The following is a 24,771-nucleotide window of genomic DNA, read 5'->3' on the forward strand; positions in this document are numbered from 1 at the left end:
CAAACCAGCATTCATATGGGATGCCAGCACCACAGGAAGTGCTGTACACTGCACAATGCAGGCTCTAGTCATTCTAATTCTGATCATTACAAATGCATGTACAATTTCTTGACTGATTAAGACCACAAGAGTAAGATACGGGGCTGGCACTGTGCGTAGTAGGCTAGGCCTCTGCCTGCAGCATCAGTATCGCATATGGGTGTCAGTTTATGTCCTGGCTCCTCTTCTGGTTCAGTTCTCTGCTATGGCCTGTGAGAGCAGTGGAAGTGCTTGGGCCCCTGCACCCATGTGGGAGACCTTGAAGAAGCTGCTGGATCCTGGATTCAGATCAGCTGTTGCAGCCATTTGGGGAGTGAACCAGTGGATGCAAGACAAGCTCCACCCCACTGTGTCTCCCTGTCTGCCTGTCTGTAACTCTGCCTCTCAAATAAATAAAATCTTAAAAAACAGAGAGAGAGTAAAATTCAATAGTGCTTTAAAAAAAACCACTTATTTGAAAAGCAGAACATCAAAGAGAGAAGAGACAGGAAAAGAGAGAAAAAAAAAAGAGAGAGAACAAGCATCCATCACTAGTTCACTTCCCAAACGCCTACAGCAGCCAGGTCTGGGCCAGGCTGAAGCCAGGAGTCAGGAACTCCATCTTGATCTCCCACATAGATGGCAGGGGCCCAAGCACTTGAACCATCATCCACTGCCTTCCCAGGGAGCAGGGAGCTGGATTGGAAGCAGAACGGCCAAGACACAAATCAGCACTTTGATAAGGTTTTCCAACATTGAAAGCATTTGGGGAATGAACCAGCAGTTAGAGGATATTTCCATACCCATCTTCATGTCTCTCTCTCTCTCTTTCTCTCCCTCTCCCTCTCTCATCATTGCGGCCATTTGGGGAGTGAACCAATAGATGTAGGATATCTAGTCACTCTCTCTCTCTCTGTAGCTCTGCCTTTCAAACAAATAAATACATTTAAAAAAAAAAAAAAAAGGCAGCAGAAGCAGCAAGACAAGATTTGAACCCAGCCACTTTGATGTGGAATGTAGTATCCCAACATGAGACTTAATCACTAGCTCAAACACCTGCCTCAAAGTATTTTTTTATTTTCTATTTATAATTCATAATGTTACCTATTCAGATCAAAACTGGCATTTCAAAAATGTAATAGGTATTAGTAGAAGTGCTCTGAAGTGAGCACAAAAAAATGAAATAGAGATTTTTTTAAAGGTGGAGTTAGAGAGGGAGACAGAGATCTTTTTTTTTTTTTAAAGATTTATTTATGTATTTGAAAGGCAGAGTTAAAGAGACAGAGAGAAGAAGAGACAGAGAGGTCTTCCATCCGCTGGTTCATGCCTCAAATGGCCACAACAGCTATAGTTGAGCTAGTCAAAATCAGGAGCCAGGAGTTTCTTCTGGGTCTCCCACATGGGTGCAGGGGCCCAAGCACTTGGGCCATCTTCTGCTGTTTTCCCAGGAGCATTAGCAGGGAGCTGGAATGGAAGTGGAGCAGCTCACACTGACACCCATAAGGGATGCTGGTGCCACAAGCGGTGGTTCTACCCATAATACCACAATGCTGACCATGAACAGGTTATTTTTTTTTTTTTACAAAGGATTTACTGATTTATTTGAAAGTCACAGTTAGAGAAGGAGACAGAGATCTTCCATCCATCAGTTCATTCCCCAGATGGCCACAAAAGCCATGGCTGGGCTAGAACAAAGCCAGGAGCCAGGAGTTTCATCTTGGTCTCCCACAAGGGTAATAGGGGCTCAAACACCTAGGCTATCAACTATTGATTTTCCTAGGCCATTAGCAGAAAACTGGATGAGAAGTAGAGTAATGGGAATGGGAACGCAGCCCTTATGGGCTGCTGCCAGCCCCCAAAACAGGTATTATGGCACTCTGGAGAAATTTTAAAAGTTCATGAAAATTTTGCATTATTAAAAAAGTATGCCTGGGGGCCGGCGCCGCGGCTCACTACGCTAATCCTCCGCCTAGCGGCGCCGGCACACCGGGTTCTAGTCCCGGTCGGGGCGCCGGATTCTGTCCCGGTTGCCCCTCTTCCAGGCCAGCTCTCTGCTGTGGCCAGGGAGTGCAGTGGAGGATGGCCCAGGTGCTTGGGCCCTGCACCCCATGGGAGACCAGGAAAAGCACCTGGCTCCTGGCTCCTGCCATCGGATCAGTGCGGTGTGCCGGCCACAGCGCACCGGCCGCGGCGGCCATTGGAGGGTGAACCAACGGCAAAGGAAGACCTTTCTCTCTGTCTCTCTCTCTCTCACTGTCCACTCTGCCTGTCAAAAAAAAAAAGAAAAGAAAAAAAAAAAGTATGCCTGGGATACCAGTGTTGTGGCGCATTGGGTTAGGCCACAGTCTGTGACACCAGCAATCCATAAGGGTGCAGGTTGGTTCAAGTCCTGGCTGCTCTACCTCTAATCCAGAAGACCCAGATAGGGTTCTAAACTCCTAGCTTCAGACTGGCCTAGTCCCAGCCATTTGGGGAATGAACCAACAGATGGAAGATCTCTGTTTCTCTCTCTAACTCTGCTATTCCAATAAAATAAATAAATCTTTTTTTATTTAAAACATTTTTTAAAGATTTAGTTGAAAGGAGTTAGAGAGGGAGAGAGAGACAGAGACAGAGAGAGAGAGAGATCCTCCATCAACTGATTCGCTCCTCAAATGGCCTCAACAGCCGGAGCTGGACCCATCCAAAGCCAGGAGCCAGGAGCTTCTTGCAGATCTCCCACATAGGTACAGGGGGCTAAGGACTTAGGCTGCTTTCCCAGGAGCATTTGCAGGGAGCTGGATCAGAAGTAGAGCAGCCTGGACTTGAACCAGCACTGATATGCAATGCCAGCATTGCAGGCAGTGGCTAGACCCCCTATGCTATAGTGCTGGCCCCAATAAATAAATCTCTCTTTTTTTAAAAAAGATTTTATTTATTTATTTATTTGAGAGAGAGAGTTACAGACAGTGAAAGAGAGAGAAAGGTCTTTCTTCCATTGGTTCACTCCCCAAATGGTCAAAACAGCCAGAGCTACGCCGATCCGAAGCCAGGAGCCAGGTGCCAGGTGCTTCTTTCTGTCCTCCCACACAGGTGCAGGGGCCCAACCACTTGGGCCATCCTCCACTGCTTTCCCAGGCCACAGCAGAGAGCTGGACTGGAAGAGGAACAACCAGGACTAGAACCAGCGCGGGATGTCAGCACTGCAGGTGGAGGATTAATCTAGTGTGCCACGGCGCCGGCCCCGCCAATAAATAAATCTTAAACAACAACAACAACAAAAAACTATGCATGGAGCAAGTATTCTTATATTTACTCTACAAGAGCACCACAGTAGCTCAAAGGCACTGTTTTATATTCTACATTACCTACTGAAATAAGAAAAAAAAAATCCAATTGTCCCTTTGAAAACTACATAAATTATATAAAAATGTATTTCCAATTACTCAAAATTTTTACCAAGAGAATTTTTTAATTAAATAAGAACGTGAAAAGTTTTTGTAAACTATAAAGTGAGTTATAAGTTTTTTGTTGCTGTTAGTTCATATCTTTTAACAACTCCTTATACACATTTATTTGTGTTCTGCTTTACTAAAGCAATAGGTCAGTCAACATTTGCCACAATAATGTAGCTAGCAATAAAACTCCAGCATCATATCTATCATAAGGGCCCTCCTGACAAAGGCAAGTAATTATGCCATTCTAATCCACCTTATAGTACTTCGAAACAGTCAGCTTAACCTTCTTTATCTAACACTTGCTATTCTTGGGAGTGGTGTAAGATTTTGTAGCACCACCAAGAAGTTTCAACGCATGAAGAGTAGTCTCTGCTTAAACATTATAGTCAGATAACATATTTTGGTGATCAGGAAGAATTCCTTCCTTATCCTGGATCTTGGCTTTTGCATTTTCTTTTGCATCCAAAGTTTCAAACTCAAGAATGATGATCTTTCCCATAATGGTTTTTATGAAAGTCTGCTTCTTGGTGGCAGTACCACTGTACATGCCGATCAGAGAGGGCTATAAATGTTTTATTATTACTAAGAAGGAATAACAAATTTTAAAAGTAGCATTTAAAATAGGTAAAATTACTATTTATAAAGACATTCATATAATTTCTATTCATATTAGGTCAAAACATGGAACTACTGACACTCATTTCTAACCTATAAAAAACTAGTACAACCTCATACTATAACAATGAAGCACAACTCTCAGCCAAAGCCTGACAAGGCAAAATATTCAAATTATTTATCATGGTATAAAATCAATGCTCCTTCCAAAATATAAAATAACAGTATTATTTCATTTAAATATAAACATTTGATAAATTTACCATTTTCTCAGTTAAAATATCTAACTTCTTGCTTTAGAAAATGTTTCAAGTTGAAATATGAAGGTTTTAAAGTTAATAGGCATGCAGAAAAGAGTGAACAAAGCAGGCCTAAGGCTGCTATGATTTTTTTAAAGATATAGTTCTTGTATTTATTTATTGCATTTTACTTGAAAAGAAGAGCAACAGATTGAGAGTGACAGTGTGAGAGAGAGACAGAGAGACAGAGAATTCTATCTTCTGGTTCACTTCCCAAATGGCCACCACAACAGCCTGGGACTCAACTGGGGTCTCTCTAATGAGTGACAGAATCCAAGAACTTGAGCCATCATATGCTTCCTCTCAGGGTACACATTAGTAGAAAGATTGATTGGAGGGCCGGCGCTGTGGCATAGCAGGTAAAGCTGCCACCTGCAGTGCCAGCATCCCATAAGGTCGCAGGTTTGAGTACCAGCTGCTCCACTTCCAATCCAGCTCTCAGCTATGGCCTGGGAAAGCAGTAAAAGATGGTCTGTGTCCCTGGGCCCCTGCATCCACATGTGAGATCCGGAAGAAGCTCCTGGCTCCTGGCTTCGGATTGGCACAGCTCCAGCCGTTGAGGTCAGCTGGGGAGTGAACCAGCAGATGGAAGACCTCTCTCTCTCTCTCTCTGCCTCTCCTTCTCTATGTAACTCTGACTTTCAAATAAATAAATAATCTTTAAAAAAAAAAAAAAAGAATGAATGATGGATTGGAAAGAGATGAAACTTGAATCCAGACACTCAGATATGGGATGCAGTACACCAAGCAGTAGAATAACCTCCTGAGCCACAACGCCCACCCTAACTGCTACCCTGGGAAAGGCCTACTTGGCAAGGCAGGCAAAAGCCTGGTATGTGGCAACTTGGATTTCAAGACAGTTCCCACCAAAAACTGTTAAGAACAACTAAACATGCAAAAATTATTTGTGCAAAGAGTTTATGCTGAGCTCTGCTTTCCTTCTGGTAGTCTGGTACTTCCATACTTGCCAGGCAGAGAGTGCTTATGTGACCTGTTTCCACTAAAAACATTAGGGACTGAGTATCTAACAGAGGCAATGGTAGAAGATATCTCAAGTTTCAGAAACTTGCTATTGGAAGAATTAAGTAGGCTTTGTATGACTCTACTGGGAGAGAATTTCTGCAAGTGCTTGGTTTCCTCCAAAATTTATCCCATTTCTCCTCTTTGCTGATTTTACTCTGCATCATTTTACTGAATAAATCTTAGCCATGAGAACACTATATACAGAGTCCAGTGATTCCTCCTAAAGAATGATCAAATCTGAGAGATCTTGGGATCCTCAACAAAATAGGAAAAGCCACATACTATGGCTGCTTTGCATACTGTTATTATTGACCATTTCAGGACACTGCACATTTACAACTACGTAAGTACTCCCCTCAAAGCCTGTGATTGGCTTACTACATGAAAACCATTCAGGAAGCTTGTAGTACAAGCCCTAGTGATTTTCACAGTTTCTACCATACAGAAACCACATTTCCCAAGGAAACTAGATCATATTTTACTTAGGATACTTTCATAATGCTTTTCCAAATACAATATTCAGTTTTACTCTAAGTAACACATCTGTATATTTATTTACAGATTCTAAGTATTTTTACAGGCATTGAAGATGATTTAATTCTTCATCACCAATTTTTAGAGTAAGAATCTATATAAGTACTTCCAAAAGTGACAAATCTATTTTCCCCTCACTTATCTCTTATTTCTTATTGAGTATGCTTATATTTATCAATTTTTCCATATCATAATAATCAATTAAAGGAACGATTCTTGACACCAAACTTGGATAACAGAACTATTTAAAAAAAAAAAAAAAAAAAAAAAAAGGCCGGCGCCGCGGCTCAATAGGCTAATCCTCCACCTAGCGGTGCCGGCACACCGGGTTCTAGTCCCGGTCAGGGTGCCGGATTCTTTCCCGGTTGCCCCTCTTCCAGGCCAGCTCTCTGTTGTGGCCCGGGAAGGCAGTGGAGAATGGCCCAAGTGCTAGGGCCCTGCACCCCATGGGAGACCAGGAGAAGTACCTGGCTCCTGGCTTCAGATCAGCGTGGTGCGCTGGCCGCAGCGCGCCAGCCATGGCGGCCATTGGAGGGTGAACCAATGGAAAGGGGAAGACCTTTCTCTCTGTCTCTTTCTCTCACTGTCCACTCTGCCTGTCAAAAAAAAAAAAAAAAAAAAAAAAAAAAAAAAAAAACACCTGTGAAGTAGGCATTGTGCTTGCTTTCTTTAAAAAAAAAAAAAAAAGACTTATTTATTTGAAAGGCAGAATTACGGGGCAGGGAGTGAGGTGAGGAGAGGGAAGGGAATACAAAGAGAGAGATCTTCCATCTGCTGGTTCTCTCCCCAAATGGCCACAATGCCAGGCTGGCCAAAACAAAGCCAGGAGCCAGTTCCTGAAGATGCTGAAAGAGAGAATGGATTGGAAAGCCTTTTTAGCAAAATTATTACAGAAAACTTTGCTAATTTGGAGAAGGAAAGGGACATACAAGTACAGGAAGCACACCTAACTCCTAATAGAAATGACCAGAAAAGATCTTTAGCACGACACGCTATAGTAAAACTCTCTACAGTAAAACATAAAGAAAAGATTCAAAAATGTGCATGAGAGAAACACCAAATTACTTTCAGAAGATCACCAATTAGACTAACAGCAGACTTCTGATCAGAAACCCTACAGGCTAGGAGAGAATGGAGAGACATATTCCAAATCTTAAGAAAGAAAATTGTCAACCCAGAATACTCTACGCTGCAAATCTCTCATTTATGAATGAAGGTGAAATAAAGACCTACCATAATAAACAGAAATTTAAAGAATTTGTCATCACTCATCAGCCTTACAAAAGATGCTTAAGGATGTGCTACATACAGAAACACAGAAACATAGTCATCACTATGAAAGGAGGAGGAGGCAAAAATTTCTCCCAGTAAAAGCACAGAGGAAATATGGGAATATTTATGGAAATAGAAAAATAGCAGGGCCAATTCATGACTTATCATTAGTCACCTTGAATGTAAATGGCCTAAACTCTCCAGTTAAAAGACACATTGGCTCAATGGATTCAAAAACAAAACCCATCTATTTGCTGCCTACAAAAACACATCTCACCAAAGAAACACACAGAATGAAAGTGAAAGGGTAGAAAAAGATGTTCATAGTAACAGAAAGCAAAAAAGAGCTGGTGTAGCCATCTTAATATCAGTATACGTGCTGCTGAAGCAAGCACAGCCATCTTGATATCAGACAAACTAGACTTTAATACAAAAACTATTAAAAGAGACAAAGAAAGACACTATGAAATGATTAAGGGATCAGTTCAAAAGATATGACTTTTGTAAATGTATATGCACATACAAAAGGACACACGTTATTAAAAGAAATGTTAGGGGTTGGTGCTATGGCCTAGCAAGTAAAGCCACCATCTGGTGTGCCAGCATCCCATATGGGCACCAATTCGAGTCCCTGCTGCTCCTCTTCCATTTTAGCTCTCTGCTATGGCCTGGGAAAGCAGCAGAAAATGGGCCAAGTCCTTGGGTCCCTGCACCCACATGGGAGACCTGGAAGAAGCACTTGGCTCCTGGCTTTGGATCGGCGTAGCTCCAGCTGTTGCAGCCAACTCAGGAGTGAACCAGTGGATGGAAGACCTCTCTCTCTCTCTCCCTGCCTCTCCTTCTTTCTCTTTGTAACTCTGCCTTTCAAATAAATAAATAAATCTTTAAAAAAAAAGAAATTTTAATGGATCTAAAAGGAGTCATAGACTCCAATACAATAGTAATAGGGGACTTCAATACTCCATTTTCAGCAAAGAACAATCAACCAGACAGAAAACCAGAAAAAGAAACAACAGAATTAATCAACACTATAGACTAAATGGATTTAATGTATAGCTACAGAATTTTTCATCCTACAGTTGCAGAATACAAAGTCTTCTCACCAGTGCATGGAGCTTTCTCTAGCATGGACTACATGCTAGTCCTTTTTTTTTTTTTTTTTACAGGCAGAATGGACAGTGAGAGAGAGAGACAGAGAGAAAGGTCTTCCTTTGCCGTTGGTTCACCCTCCAATGGCCGCCATGGCCGGCGCGCTGCGGCCGGCGCACCACGCTGATCTGAAGCCAGGAGCCAGGTGCTTCTCCTGGTCTCCCATGGGGTGCAGGGCCCAAGCACCTGGGCCATCCTCCACTGCACTCCCTGGCCACAGCAGAGAGCTGGCCTGGAAGAGGGGCAACCAGGAAAGAATCCAGTGCCCCAACCAGGATAGAACCCGGTGTGCCAGCGCCTCAAGGCGGAGGATTAGCCTACTGAGCTGCGGCGCCGGCCTACATGCTAGTCCTTAAAGCAAGTCTCAGCAAATTCAATCAAATCAAAATCAGGGCCGGCGCCGCGGCTCACTAGGCTAATCCTCCGCCTAGCGGCGCCGGCACACCGGGTTCTAGTCCCGGTCGGGGCGCCGGATTCTGTCCCGGTTGCCCCTCTTCCAGGCCAGCTCTCTGCTGTGGCCAGGGAGTGCAGTGGAGGATGGCCCAGGTGCTTGGGCCCTGCACCCCATGGGAGACCAGGAAAAGCACCTGGCTCCTGGCTCCTGCCATCAGATCAGCGCGGTGCGCCAGGCGCAGCGCGCTGGCCGCAGCGGCCATTGGAGGGTGAACCAACGGCAAAGGAAGACCTTTCTCTCTGTCTCTTTCTCTCACTGTCCACTCTGCCTGTCAAAAAAAAAAAAAAAAAAAATCAAAATCATACCATGCATCTTCCATGACCACAATGAAATGAAGCTAGAAAGCAACAACTCAATATAGAACATATGTAAACACATAGAGACTAACCAACATGCTCCTAAATGAACAGTGAGTCATTGAAGAAATCAAAAGAGATATAAAAAAATTTCTGGAAACGAATGAAGCTGGCAATACAACATATCAAAATTTATGGGATACAGCAAAAGCAGTGTTAACAGGAAAGTTTATAGCAACTGGTGCCTACATGAACAAATTAGAAAGGCATCAAATAAATGAATGATCAATGCATCTAAAGGACCTAGAAAAACAAAAGCAAACCAAATCCAAAACTAGTAGAGAAAAGAAATAATTAGAGAAGAAATCAGCAAAATTGAAACAAAAACTACAAAAGATCAGCAAAAAGGCTGGGTTTTTGAAAAAATAAACAAAATTAACACACCATTGGTCCAACTTATCAAAAAAATGAAGTAGCAAACCAAAATCAATAAAATCAGACATGAAAAAGGAAATTAACAACAGATACCACAGAAATAAAAAGAATCATCAGAAATTACCACAAAGAGATATATGCCAACAAATCAGGAAACCCAGAAGAAATGGATAGATTCCTGGACACATACAACAAAAAAAAAACCAGATTTCAAGACATACTACAGGATAGTTATAATCAAAATAGCCTGGTACTAGTACAAAAACAGACTGATAGAACAATAAAACTGAATAGAAATGCCGGAAATCAACCCACGCATCTACAACCAAATTATCTTTGACAAAGGAGCTAAAATCAATGCCTGGAGTAGTATCTCAATAAATGGTCCTAGGAAAACAGGATTTTCACATGCATAAGTATGAAGCAAGACCCCTACCTTTCACCTTACACAAAAATCCACTCAAAATCGATCAGAGACCTAAATCTATGACCCAATACCATTAAATTATTAGAGAACATTGGGGGAATCCTGCAAGACATTGGCATAGGCAGAGTTCTTGGAAAAGACCCCAATGGCACAGGCAATCTAAGCCAAAATTGACAAGTTGGATTATATCAAATTGGAAAGCTTCTGAACTATAAAAGAAATATTCAATAAAGTGAAGAGGCAACTGGCATAATAGAAGAAATTATTTGCAAACTGCACAACTGATAAAGAATTAATAATCAGACTATATAAAAAGCTCAAGAGCCCGGCACCGCAGCTCAATAGGCTAATCCTCCACCTGCAGCGCCAGCACACCGGAGGATTCTAGTCCCGATCAGGGCGCCAGATTCTGTCCCGGTTACCCCACTTCCAGGCCAGCTCTCTGCTATGGCCTGGGAGTACAACGGAGGATGGGCCAAGTCCTTGGGCCCTGCACCCACATGGGAGACCAGGAGAAGCACCTGGTTCCTGGCTTCGGATCAGCGCGATGCGCCGGCCGCGGTAGCCATTGGAGGGTGAACCAACAGCAAAGGAAGACCTTTCTCTCTGTCTCTCTCTCTCTCACTGTCCACTCTGCCTGTCAAAACAAAAAAAAAAAAGAGTTCAAGAAAGTCAACAACAAAACAAACAACCCAGTTAGGAATGAACAAAGGACATAAACAGACATTTTTTAAAAGAGGAAATCCAAGTGGCCAACAGCACATGAAAAAATGCTCAGGATCTCTAGCCATCAGGGAAATGTAAATCAAAACCATAATGAGATTTCACCTCATCCCCAGTACAATGGCTTTCATACCAAAATCAACAAAGAACAAATGCTGGCAAGAATGTGGGTAAAAAGGTACCCTAATACACTGTTGGTGGGAATGTAAACTGGTACAGCCATTGTGGAAGACTGCATGGAGATACTTCAGCAATCTGAACACAGACCTATCATATGATTGAGCCATCCCACACCTGGGAATTTACACAAAGCAAATGAAATCAGTGTATGAAAGTTACCTATACCCCATGTTTCTTGCAGCTCAATTCATAATTGCTAAGATAAGGAATCAACCCAAATGTCCATCTACTTAGACGTGATAAAGAAATTATGGGGGCCGGCGCCACGGCTCAATAGGCTAATCCTCCACCTAGCAGCGCCGGCACACCGGGTTCTAGTCCCAATCGGGGCGCCGGATTCTGTCCCGGTTGCCCCTCTTCCAGGCCAGCTCTCTGCTGTGGCCAGGGAGTGCAGTAGAGGATGGCCCAAGTGCTAGGGCCCTGCACCCCATGGGAGACCAGGAGAAGCACCTGGCTCCTGCCTTCGGATCAGCGCAGTGCGCCGGCCGCAGCGCACCAGCCACAGCGGCCATTGGAGGGTGAACCAACGGCAAAGAAAGACCTTTCTCTCTATTTTTCTCTCTCACTGTCCACTCTGCCTGTAAAAAAAAAAAAAATTATGGGATATGTATACCATGGGATACTACACAGCAGTAAAAACAAAAAATGAAGTCCTGTTGTTTGCAAAAAAACGGATGCAACTGGAAACCATTATACTTAGTGAAATAAGCCAGTTCCAGAAGGACAAATACCATACGTTCTCTCTGACCTGTGGTAACTTATAAAGTACCTAAAAAGTAATCTATAGAAATGAAATTGATACTTCAAGATGCAATGTGTTACAACAGAACTTGTCTTGATTGTTGAGGAACAGCTTTGTTTTTCATACTCTTTGTTGAACTCTAGTATAGAGCTAATCTTATTTGAAAATAAATCTTAGTAAAAAATAAGAATACGGAAAGTGAAGAGGAAGAAGGGTGGCACTGCAGGTAGGGTAGGAAGAATCACTATATTTCTAAAGTTGTATTTATGAAAAGCATGAAGTTTTTATACCTTTTATAAAAGGTTTCTGGGAAAAATACTAAAGATAGATATGAAAAGAAAATTTAAAAAATAGATTCTATAGATAGTAAAGCATGGACGGCTATTATATCTACTATAAAGTAGGGTCATCTTGCTCTAAATTTCAACATAATAGCAAAGAATAAGCAATTCACATCAGTGTTAAATGTATGTATGTTAAAAGACAAATAATAAAGAAAACGCTCTCTACTGATAGCTTGTTCTAAAAACTTTTTAGAATATTTCTTCTAACTCTTAAATCAGAAACAGGGAATTTTCCAAATGATGAAGCATTTCAATATTAACAAAGCTTTTATATTGGGATAAATATAGACAGAAACAGTTCTTTTCTAAAAACAATGAATTCTACTTAACTTAGCAAGAAAAAATATTCATACCTGAGCATTTGAATCAGTGAGTGTCTCAGTTCCAATAAGCGATAATTTATTCTGACACTTGATTTAAAAAATAAAGAAAAACAATATTGTTATGACTCACAATTTCCTTCCCCTCCCCATTGCATATATAACTCAGAGACAATTTTCTTTCCTCACCTTTGTAGCAGTCCAATGTAATGTTCCTCTAAAATAGTAGTCAAACATTTAAGAAAAGAGTTTGTTTATATTCTTTGTAAGCACGAGTACCAGAAAACAGTCCAACAGGTTACAAAGCGAACATATCAGAAGAGAAAAGGGATGACAAAATGAAGGAAAAAGAACAAAAACTAATAGCTATGGTGAGTTAGAAGACAGAGTAGAAAAAATGGAAGACAAAGATATTGAAAGGGAAAGAAATATATAAAAATGGCAAAATAGAAAATAATGATAGGGACTGCCACTGTGGTGTACAAGGGTAAGCCCTTGCCTGCAACACTGGCATCCCATATGGGCTCTGGTTCATGTCCCAACTGCTCTTTTGATCCAGCTCTCTGCTTGTGGCCTGGAAAAGCAGTACAATACAGCCCAAGTGCCTGGGCTCCTGCACCTGCATGGGAAACTGAGAACAAGCTCCTAATTCCTGGCTTCAGATTGACCCAACTTTGGTTGTTGGGGCCATTTAGGGAGTGAACCAGCAGATGAAAGATCTTTCTCTCTGTTTCTCTTCTCTCCGCCTGTAATTACCGCTCAAATAAATATTAAAAAAAAAGAATAAGATAATTAAGATCGTAAGAGAACAATGCCTCAAAGAGGCACTGCTTCTGTGCCATTAAAATAAATTCCAAAAATATTAATAATGATTATTTCTGAAAGGTAAAAATATTGATAATTTGAATTTTATCTGTTTTAGTCTAGTTGCAATATTTTTCAATAAAAAATTTTTAATTTTTTTTTGACAGGCAGAGTTAGACAGTGAGAGAGAGAGAGAGAGAGAGAGAGAGACAGAGAGAAAGGTCTTCCTTCCGTTGGCTTACCCCCCAAATGGCTGCCACGGCGGGTGCATTGCACCGATCCGAAGCCAGGAGCCAGGTGCTTCCTCCCGGTCTCTCATGCAGGTGTAAGGGCCCAAGCACTTGGGCCATCCTCCACTGCCCTCCTGGGCCACAGCAGAGAGCTGGACTGGAAGAGGAGCAACCAGGACTAGAACTCAGTGCCCATATGGGACGCCGGCACTGCAGGTGGAAGATTAACCAAGTGAGCCACGGCGCTGGCCCCTTTAATATTTTTAAACCCAAATTTCTATACTGATAAAACACCCAAAGCAAAAAAAGTTAACATACATTATATCAAAAACAAAGATATAGAATACCCAGGATTTCTGTAACAAATGACTTTTTAAAAACATTTATTTTATTTATTTGAAAGGCAGAGCTCCTAGAAGAGGGAGAGCCTGAGAGAAAATCTTCCATCTGCTGGTTCATCATCCAAATGGCTGCAAGGCCAGGGTTGCATCAGACCAAAGTCAGGAGTCAGGAGCCTCATCTGGGTCTCCCATGTGGGTACAGAGGCCCAAGTAGTTGAGCCACCCTCCCATGTACAACAGCAGGGAACTAGATGGATAGCATGGCAGCTGGGACTCAAACAGGCACCCACATGGGATGCCAACACCGCAGGTAGAGGCTCAGCCTGCTACACTAAAGCAGGCTCCAAAAATGATTTTTTAAAAAAAAAAGGAAAAGAGAAAAAACTCCACTAATCTGCACTATTCTAGGACTACACTACCCTATGCTAATAACACATCTTATATGACTTTAAGAATAAATCTTTATCGACATAATACATTCACTATTTTAGGGAATACCTCACAACCCTCCAACGGTTCAAACAAGTAACTTGAAACTATCCATGATAATCCACTCTCATTTCATATTAATTAACTTATAAGTCCTTTTGATCTTATCTCTTTAACTTCTTTTGAATCACCTCTATTTGCAATGACAGTATTTAGGTCGTCATTACTTTTTACCAGGACTACTGGTAGAACTTTTTTTTTTTTTACAGGCAGAGTGGACAGTGAGAGAGAGAGACAGAGAGAAAGGTCTTCCTTTACCGTTGGTTCACCCTCCAATGGCTGCTGCAGCCAGCGCACCACACTGATCCGTAGCCAGAAGCCAGGTGCTTCCTCCCGGTCTCCCATGCAGGTGCAGGGCCCAAGCACTTGGGCCATCCTCCACTGCCTTCCAGGGCCACAGCAGAGAGCTGGCCTGGAAGAGGGGCAACCGGGACAGAATCCAGTGCCCCAACCGGGACTAGAACCCGGTGTGCCAGCGCTGCAGGTGGAGGATTAGCCTATTGAGCCGCGGCGCCGGCCCTGGTAGAACTTTTTAAATGTTCTTTCTACCTGTAATTTCACTCTACTCCATTTTCTTCAAAGCCAACAAATTGTGTACATGATCATGTCACCTCTGTACTTATAACCCTTTAATGGCTCTCTGTATTACACACTGAAAAAAATCCTTCATATTCTTTTTTTTTTTTTTTTTTTTTTTTTTACGCTTTAGGTTTTTATTTAGTGCGAGAGGTATCTAGGAAAGTGAGAGTTTAGTTCTGGTAGGAGAGGGAGGAAAGTCTAGAAACCAGGGTAGCATCCATACCAAGCAGGGAGCAGACAAAAGCCACGTGCAGCAAGCACCTCGAGCTGCTATTCACTGCTTACCACTGGCAGCAAAGCAGAGGCTGAGAGTTAGGTAAATGTAGGTTCATACTGAGCACCAGGAACCAGCCACATGGAGGAGCATCTAGGCCAGGAAGCCTAGAGCACATGGCCTGAGGGCACACGTCCTGGAGGCACAGGGCTACAGGAAGCCCCTCCTGGCAGGAGGCCAGGCAAGAAAAGAAGGCCATCCTTCATATTCTTTTTTTTTTTTTTTTTTTACTTTTTTTTTTTTTGTTTTTTTGTTTTTTGACAGGCAGAGTGGACAGTGAGAGAGAGACAGAGAGAGAAAGGTCTTCCTTTGCCGTTGGTTCACCCTCCAATGGCCGCCGCTGCAGCCGGCGCACCGCGCTGATCCGATGGCAGGAGCCAGGATCCAGGTGCTTTTCCTGGTCTCCCATGGGGTGCAGGGCCCAAGCACCTGGGCCATCCTCCACTGCACTCCCTGGCCACAGCAGAGAGCTGGCCTGGAAGAGGGGCAACCGGGACAGAATCCGGCGCCCCGACCGGGACTAGAACCCGGTGTGCCGGCGCCGCAAGGTGGAGGATTAGCCTATTGAGCCACGGCGCCGGCCATCCTTCATATTCTTGACCCTAACTCTCCAGTCTCACCCAAAATCCTTCTTCCCATAATTTACATATCTATAATATTCTACTTAGAGCTCTCTAGATTCTGCCAATCTTTATAAATCTTGTTCTTTCTGCTTTGTATACTTCTACTTCCACAGGCTAATTCCTATTTTCTAATAGAAATGAAATCAGTTATTACTTCTTTTAGAAAGCTATCTTTGACCTTTTCTGCCTGGGTAAATATTTAATATATAAAAAATGAGAACTAACACAACTATTATTTCTATTATTGAATTTTATTTGAATCTTATATCAACTGATATAACATTTTATCTTGATACTTACTTCTTCCATTTCTTTCCACATTTCTTCACATTCTTTAATAAGTTCTTCTTCAGTATCTGTAACAACTTCCACATCTGTTGTACTATCTGGATCGAGAGATTGCTGATTCACTGACATGTGCTTTGTGATTTTCTTAATTCTCTGATAAGAAAAATTAAAATAAAAAATATTTATTCATTCAATAAAATATTTTGAACACTTACTAACTGTCACACAGATAACACATCTAGGTGCTATGGATATAGCTGTGAACAAAAACTCTCCCTACCATGGAGCTTACTATAGTTAAGGAAAATGGATAATAAACAAAAAATAAAATGCATATACATACTATAGTATATCAAACTATTTATAGATTCCATGGAGAAAAGCAAGGCAGGGAAGACATGCAGGAAGTACTAGGGCAGAGATAATGTAATTAATTATATAGATTAATTAAGGTGGTCATGAAAGGTAACTGAAAAGCAGACAAATGAGTAAAAAGATATGAAGGACATAAAGGAGTGACCTATAGGATTATAGAAAGAAAGAAATCCATTCAGAGGTTCTGAAAATGCAAAGGCATTGGAAAAGGAATTTGACTTAGTTGTCATGATCTTTGAGTAGCAAAACAGCCTATGTGACCAGAACAGATTAAATAAATGAGACAGCTGAACATGAGGTCAGAGAGACAATAAAGGAGAAATAATATGAGTTTTGAGAGCTCTTTAAAGGACTTAGGGTGAAATAACAAGGAATTAGAGAGTTTTAAGGACTGAAATCATTTGAATTACATTCAGTTGTACAACTGTGGTGAGCTACAGCTAATCAGTATAGAAGCAAGAAAACCAATGAGAGGCCGGCGCCGTGGCACACTAGGTTAATCTTCCGCCTGCAGTGCTGGCATCCCATGTGGGCGCCAGTTCTAGTCCTGGTTGCTCCTCTTCCAGTCCAGCTCTCTGCTGTGGCCCAGGAGTGCAGTGGAGGATGGCCCAAGTGCTTGGGCCCCTGAACCCAAATGGGAAACCAGGAAAAGGCACCTGGCTCCTGGCTTCCGATCTGTGTAGCTCCCTCCGTTGCGATCATTTGGGGAGTGAACCAATGGAGGAAAGACCTTTCTCTCTGTCTCTCTCTCTCTCACTGTCTGTAAAATGACAAAGGCAGAATAACATTTCCATTTCTCTTTTTAAAAAAAAGATGCTATTTATTTATTTGAGAGGTAGAGTTACAGTGAGAGGGAGAGACAGAAAGAAAGGTCTATCCTTCCATTGGTCCAATCCCCAAGTGGCCACAAGCCAAAGCCAGGAGCTAGATGCTTCCTCCTGGTCTCCCACGCGGGTGCAGGGGCCCAAGCACTTGGGCCATCTTCTACTGCTTTCCCAGGCCACAGCAGAGAGCTGGATTGGAAGAGGAGCAGCCGAGACTGGAACTGGCACCCACATGGGATGCCAGCGCTGCAGACGGAGGATTAACCTACTGCACCAAGGCGCCAGCCCCAATTCTCTTATTTTCAAGATAGATCCAACAGAATTTTAAGAGTCTGTAAATGGACTGGACTGTCAATGAAAGAGAGAAGTCAATTACTACTAAAAAAAAAAAAAAAAAAAGTCTGTACCTAACTTTCTGGAAGGAATGTTTATAAGGATATTAAAACCAATAAGCATTATGGCAGTGTATACTGAAAAGGGTAGTGATCCAGGACCTAAAAATCTTCAAAGAATGATGGGAAGAGAAACAACCTTGCTAGATGGTGCACCACAGTCTGGTGGCATGAGATTCAAAGTTGCCTATTTTTAAGAATGTAGACAGAGCTGGGCCAGCGCTGTGGCTCACTCAGTTAATCCTCCACCTGCGGCACTGGCATCCCACATGGGTGCAGGGCTCTAGTCCCGGTTGCTCCTCTTCCAGTGCAGCTCTCTGCTGTGGCCCGGGAGCCCTGGAATCTGAATGTGACCTTGTGATTACCTTTATAAATAGAATACAATGGAAGTGACACCACTACACAACTTTTTAGATTAAGTCATAAAACACAATGTAACTTACAAACACGTGGCTCTGGCTATCACATCTTTGCAACTCCGCCAGCTATTTAAAAGCCCAAATAACACAAAATGCAGAGACCACATGAAGAAGTTTATGTGGAAAGGAATCGAGGCTCCCAGCAGAAAGCAGACACACACACACCTGAGCAAGTGTCCTGATGTTTCAGTCCCAGGACTTTGAGTCTTCTAGCAAAGTCTCAGGTATTTCAGAGCAGATAAAAGCTGTCCGTGGTGTGTCTTGTCTGGATTCCTAATTTAAAGAATTCATAAGCATAATAAATGACTCTTTCATGCTCAAGTTTTGGAGTTGGAATCATTTCACCAGAATATATATAAAAATTGAGACTACTGCTAACTTTTTATAAGAGTAGTTTTGGTAGAACAGCGAAAACCTCATTACATGAATTCAAAGGAGAATGGGAGGCAAGGAACTGGATATATCTTGTATTTAAAATATTCTAAAAAATTTTTTCTCTAAAAGAAAAGAAAATAATAAGATGATTATCTAAAGGATATATAAGACTAAGAGGGCATTTTCTTAAAGATGGGAGAAAATACATCTTTATATACTACAGTAAAAAAAGAAAGTATTCCTGGCCGACGCCGCAGCTCAATAGGTTAATCCTCCGCCTGCAGCGCCAGCACACGGGGTTCTAGTCCCGGTCGGGGCACCGGATTCTGTCCCGGTTGCCCCTCTTCCAGGCCAGCTCTCTGCTGTGGCCAGGGAGTGCAGTGGAGGATGGCCAAGTCCTTGGTCCCTGCACCCCATGGGAGACCAGGAGAAGCACCTGACTCCTGCCTTCGGATCAGCGCGGTGCGCCGGCCGCAGCGCACCAGCCATTGGAGGGTGAACCAACGGTAAAGGAAGACCTTTCTCTCTCTCTCTCTCTCTCTAACTCTGCCTATCAAAAAAAAAAAAAAGAAAAGAAAAGAAAAAAAAGAAAGTATTCCTGATACAGGAGAAGGGGAGAATGGTATCTAATAGATAAGTAGAGAGGCTGGCTTAAGACAAATGTACAAGCTGGCGCCGTGGCTCAATAGGCTAATCCTCCACCTTGCGGCGCCGGCACACCGGGTTCTAGTCCCGGTTGGGGCGCCGGATTCTGTCCCGGTTGCCCCTCTTCCAGGCCAGCTCTCTGCTATGGCCAGGGAGTGCAGTGGAGGATGGCCCAGGTGCTTGGGCCCTGCACCCCATGGGAGACCAGGAAAAGCACCTGGATCCTGGCTCCTGCCATCGGATCAGCGCGGTGCGCCAGCTGCAGAGGCGGCCATTGGAGGGTGAACCAACGGCAAAGGAAGACCTTTCTCTCTCTGTCTCTCTCTCTCACTGTCCACTCTGCCTGTCAAAAAAAATTAAAAAAAAAAAAAAAAAAGACAAATGTACATACATTTTAATGGACGGGTCAGCAGATTATTAAGAGTGCAGATGCGGGTAAATGACTAGATATGTTTGTGAGAATTTGTGGAAGTTCTGTGTGAATTGCTTCTTCTTTCTCAATCATTGGTAATTAGGAGAAACTATTAGAGATTTAAGAACAGAGAACAAAATAGAAATGGGAGAGAATAGTGTAGGATTACTAAGTAACATTACAAGCCCACCTGAAATTAAAAATCATAAATTTAAAGTAAAACTGGTGTGATTTTCTCTGTAGTGTAACAGCATAGTTGCAGACAATGTGAAAAAAATAACCCTATGAATGAGTAGCTAAGACAAGATGGAAATAAAAATCACTACAGGGCAGGAGGCCAAGACAGAGAAATAAATTTTGGAAGGATTACTTATTAGGACCTTAAAATCACTAAACATTATGATGCATACTACAAAGGACGACAGTCTACCAGGAGCAAGAAATCTTCAAGTAATGTGGGGAAAGATAAAATTTTGTGAGATTGTACATAAATGCTGCAAGGAGCATATATGGGGACATGGATTCATAGCTGGACAATTTTAAGGAGGTAGACAGAGCAGTTAAGCATGATTAGGATATTTACTCTACAACATCAAATGCAAAACCAGAATAAACACTCCACCCAAAATATTTTTATTCGCAAGAGACTTATAAGTTTTATACTACTTTATCAAGAACATATCAATAAAGATCTACACAAATGGAAAGATAGATCACATTCCCAAACTAGAGGACTCAATATTACAAGGATGCTAATCCCCCCTAAATTTATCTGATAAATTTTAATCAAAATACTCAAAGTTTTTTTCTGTTTCTGTGGCACTTGACAAGTGAATTCTAAAATGTATATGGAAGTGTAAAGGGCCATAAACAGTCAAGACCCTCATGAAAATAGGTTGGGAGGATTTTCTCTATCAGATATTAAACTTATTACATATAAACATACTAATTATCATAGTGTGGAACTGGTATATGAACAGACAATCAAATAATGGAATAAATGGGCCTGGCACTGTGACACAGCGGGTTAATGCCCTGGCCTGAACTGAGGAATGAACCATCAGATGGAAGACCTCCATGTCTGTCTGTCTGTCTGTCTGTCTCTCTCTCTCTGTATAACTCTGACTTTCGAATAAATAAATAAATATTTTTTAAAAAATGGAATACAACACAAACCCTTTCTTGAAATTCCAGACTTGCATATACATGGACCTGTGGCATAACAGAGATGAAAATGCAAATGAAGAATACAAATGGGCAAATATTTTATATTACACTGCTTCTTCCTCTTTGTATATACCAGCCCATAGAGAGCTTCCTCATTTTTTTTTTTATTTGACAGAGTTAGACAGTGAGAGAGAGAGAGAGAGAGACAGAGAGAAAGGTCTTCCTTCCATTGGTTCACCCCCCAAATGGCCACCACAGCCAGTGCTTTGCCGATCCGAAGCCAGGAGCCAGGTGCTTCTCCTGGTCTCCCATGGGGTGCAGGGCCCAAGCACTTGGGCCATCCTCCACTGCCTTCCTGGGCCACAGCAGAGAGCTGGACTGGAAGAGGAGCAACTGGGACTAGAATCCGGCACCCATATGGGATGCCAGCGCCGCAGGCAGAAGATTAACCTAGTGAGTCACTGCGCCAGACCGCCTCCTCATTCTTTTTGACAAACTAAATAGAATTTGAGGGAGGGGGTAGGAGAGAAATAAGCCTAGATTCACATGTCAATCTTTAACCCCTCCTCTCTCCTTCAAAAAATAAAAAACCCAATATCGTAAATAAGAACAAGAAGAAAAGATGGAGAAGTTTTTAAAATATTACATTAGGAAAAGCATATCTAAGCCAAATTAAGTGAAATCTTTATATAAAGATGTTTAAAATTCTGCATGGACAAAGATCCCAACATCAAAGTTAAAATTCAAAACCAACAAACTTAGGAAAAATATTTGTAATAAATATGACAACCAAAGACCTAATTTCCTTAATGTATAATGAGTACCTACAAACTAATGATAAAACAATTACACGATAAAACAATTTCTAAAAAAATGACTACCATAAGTAAGGACACCAATTACTTTTAGAAGAATGAAAGGAGGAAAGGAAGGAAAACGTGATTGGGATGGCCCAAATGGAGAGGCTTCCAAGGGGATTTCAAAGTTTTACTTATCGACTTGCATAAAAGTAAGGGTGTTCACCTTATGGTAATTCATAGGCTTTACATTTATTTCATGTGGGTTTCTTTGTGTAGGCATTTTATTTTAAAATAAAGGGTAAACAACGGAAATGCACAAATACACTGGAGATATCAAAGAAAAATACCTCTTAAATACAGAAAATTCATTCTTAACCTCACATATAATTCATAAGAATGCTAATTAAATAAGCATTTTAAATTCAGATTAGCAATAATGCAAAATTTGATAAGAAACAAATTGGTGAGCACACAGCACAAAGGGCACACAGTCAGGATTAACCATTGTGTAGGATACTAAAAAATAGCAATCAAAAAAATTTTTAACATTATTTATTTATTTGAAAGGTGGAGTTATAAAAAGAGAGGGAGGGAGAGGAGCCAGCACTGTGGCACAGAGGGTTAACACCCTGGCCTAAAGTGCCAGCATCCCATATGGGCACCGGTTCTACTCCCGGCTGCTCCTCTTCTGATCCAGCTCTCTGCTACGGCCTGGGAAAACATTAAAAGGCCCAAATCCTTGGGCCCCTGCACCAACGTGGGAGACCCAGAAGTTGTTTCTGGCTCCTGGCTTCGAAGTGGCGCAGCTCCAGCCATGTGGCCAATTGGGGAGTGAACCAGCAGATGGAAGACCTCTCTTTCTCTGCCTCTCCTCTCTCTGGTAACTCTGACTTTCAAATAAATAAAAATAAATTTTTAAAAATAAATAAATAAAAAGAGAGGGAGAGCAGATTTCCATCTGCTGCTTCACTCCCCAAGTGGTCACAAGGGCTAGGGCCAGGCCAGGTCAAAGTCAGAGCCAGGAGCTTCTTTCTGGTTTCCTACATGGGTGCAAAGGCCCAAACACTTGGACCATCTTCTGCTGTTTTCCCAGGCACATTAGCAGGAGCTATCCATCAAAATTTTACATGAATTTTTCTTGTGACCCAGCAATTCTACTCCTAGAAATGATCTTACAGATGGATATGATTACATAAGTCTACCACAGCATTAGCTATATATAAAATAAAACTAATTATTAAACTAAGTATGAAATCTATAAGCAGACCATCTAGTTGAAATTCCAGCTTTGATACTTACAAGTATCAAAAGGAAATCACTTAAACCTTCTGTTCCTCAGTTTTCCTTACCAGTACAATGAAGATAATAAGTATCACACACCCCATAGGGTTGTTACCACAGTTAACTGAGTTAATACATACAAAGCTTTTAGAACTGTATCTAGCATATAAAGAGCTATATCACTGTTAGCTATTAACATTACTATTAACAATCTAAATGTTAACTAGAAGTCTTTTTAAAATTTTAATTTTCTACTTAAGAAGCAGATAGGCAAAGAGAGCTCCCATCCACTGGCTAACTCCCCAAATGCCCAAAGTGCCCCAGGGATGGGCCAGGCCAAAGTTGTGTGTAGGGAAAACAGTTCAGGTTTCCCATGTGGGCAGCAGAAAGCCAAATACCTGAGACATAATTACTCTTTCCCCAGGTCCACATTAGCAGGAAGGTGGCATCAAGACCTGGGATTTGAACCCAGTTACACCAATGTAGGATGCCAGTTTCCTAATGGCTGCTTAAGCAGACCAAATGCCCACTCCAGTAGGTTATTTAATGCCTAAATCTTATACAAAACTGTCAATGCTAAACATCTTATAGCTATACACATAAAATATAAGTTCACAAAGCCAGTCATTAACAATTTTAAAATGTTTCAAGCAAAAAATTCAACATTTAATAAATGTCTATTTTAAGGGCTGGCGCTGTGGCGTAGCAGGTAAAGCCACTGCCTGCAGTACTGGCATCCCATATGAGCACCAGTTCAAATCCCAGCTGCTCCACTTCAGATCCAGCTCTCTGCTATGGCCTGGGAAAGCAGTGGACGGTGGCCCAAGTCCTTGGGCCCCTGCACCTGCGTGGGAGACCTGGAAGAAGCTCCTGGCTTCAGACCGGCGCAGCTCCAGCAGTTACAGCCATCTGGGGAGTGAACCAGCGGAAGACAGACTCTCTTTCTCTCTGCTTCTGCCTCTCTGCAACTCTGCCTTTCACATAAACAAATAAATCTTAAAAAACAAGTAAATAAATGTCTATTTTAAATAGAAACTTAAAAACTGAGTGTAAATTGATCTTTCACCACTTTGTAGAATACTGACCATTAAAATGTATTATCAGTATGTAAAAGTAATACAAAACATTGTGTGTATGTGTATGAAAGAGAGTGTGTTTGAGTATGTGGATAAACATTCAACCAATTAGCTGGCTTGGCAACTCAATGCATATTAGAATATAAATAAATCAACACACCTATGAATTTGCTCTTTCCCTCTTCCCACCATGCCAGGATACATGGAGAAGTAAGCTATATGCAATGTGAAAGAAGGTTCTCAACAGAACAAGAAAATTCTTTAAAAAAAAAAATAGCTAAGAGTTGTTTAACTTTATCCTTTTTCTGTGTTTTGTACCCTTAAACCTATTTTTCTGGAAAAAAGATCAAGTCAACGTTTTGAGATTTCCCAGTTAGGAATACAATATCCAATCATTCATTGGAAAACAACAAAATCACTGTATTTAGAGATAACACTGTCATATCTACTTAATGAAACTCATGTTATTAATTGGGAAAATACTAATATATATGAACTACAAAATACTGACATTCAGATATATTCACTGATTCAACAACATGTTCTTAATGTGTGTGCCATTTGTCAGACACTGTGGCTACAGCTGTCTGCACTCACACAGAGGTAATTTTCACAAAGGTGAAACAATAAATGGACAGAAAAATAAATATATGATATGATTTCAGGTAGTTCGCCTTGACCTGAAGTGGTATATTATATATCCAGACTGCAAGTGCTTTCGGAATTCAGGAAAGTGAAGGGTAGAGAAATAAACCTGGAAAAATAAAGGGATCGGTACACAATAACGTTTAATAAATGTTCTCTAGCTCCCTACCATTTCACTAGCATCTCCACCCTCAGTTATTATTTGCAGGGGTCTGAAAGATGAAAAGCTGTAGGTCAAGGCTGGATGGCCATGGTGATGCTTTCAAGGCATAAAAACCTAAGACAGGGCGGCAAGAATGGGCAGAGCAAATCTGTAAGACCTTAGAGCCAAAGGCAGTGAAGAAATGACCCTTGCGAAGCAGGAGGGGTCTAATGAAAGCCTCCGGCGCGGAGGAGGGACTTTAAGAAAGTGCCTGCCAGGGGCGGTTCCATCCCAGTGTCGGGCGTCCACCCTCAGGCAAAAG

At 41.8% G+C, this 24,771-nt stretch overlaps 1 protein-coding gene and 1 pseudogene across 17 annotated transcripts in view; both read right to left on the bottom strand.

Moving 5' to 3' along the window:
* Positions 1-24,771, bottom strand: part of CENPK (centromere protein K) — a 45,146-nt gene that overhangs the window by 19,672 nt on the left and 703 nt on the right. For 4 of the 17 annotated variants that reach the window (XM_008262269.5, XM_002714063.6, XM_089312826.1 and 1 more), the window contains exons 2-3: positions 15,909-16,049; positions 12,302-12,358 (exon numbers count right to left, since the gene is read on the bottom strand). The exons of 1 other annotated variant lie outside the window; for it this stretch is intronic. In XM_008262269.5, the coding sequence (XP_008260491.1) occupies positions 12,302-12,358; positions 15,909-16,025 (174 nt within the window). In that variant the 5' untranslated portion in view covers positions 16,026-16,049. Of the gene's footprint in view, positions 1-10,480; positions 10,597-12,301; positions 13,513-15,908; positions 16,050-17,626; positions 17,831-18,071; positions 18,180-19,317; positions 19,454-20,514; positions 20,551-24,771 lie in introns of those variants that run through there. 12 more of the 17 variants (XM_008262270.5, XM_070056764.2, XM_089312825.1 and 9 more) reach the window with 8 other exon arrangements.
* On the bottom strand, positions 3,570-4,966 carry LOC149122419 (ubiquitin-ribosomal protein eS31 fusion protein pseudogene; annotated as a pseudogene).

The sequence above is a fragment of the Oryctolagus cuniculus genome, chromosome 14 (assembly GCF_051225735.1).
Source record: "Oryctolagus cuniculus isolate XC-2025 breed Fujian yellow rabbit chromosome 14, ASM5122573v1, whole genome shotgun sequence".
NCBI classification, from domain to species: domain Eukaryota; kingdom Metazoa; phylum Chordata; class Mammalia; order Lagomorpha; family Leporidae; genus Oryctolagus; species Oryctolagus cuniculus.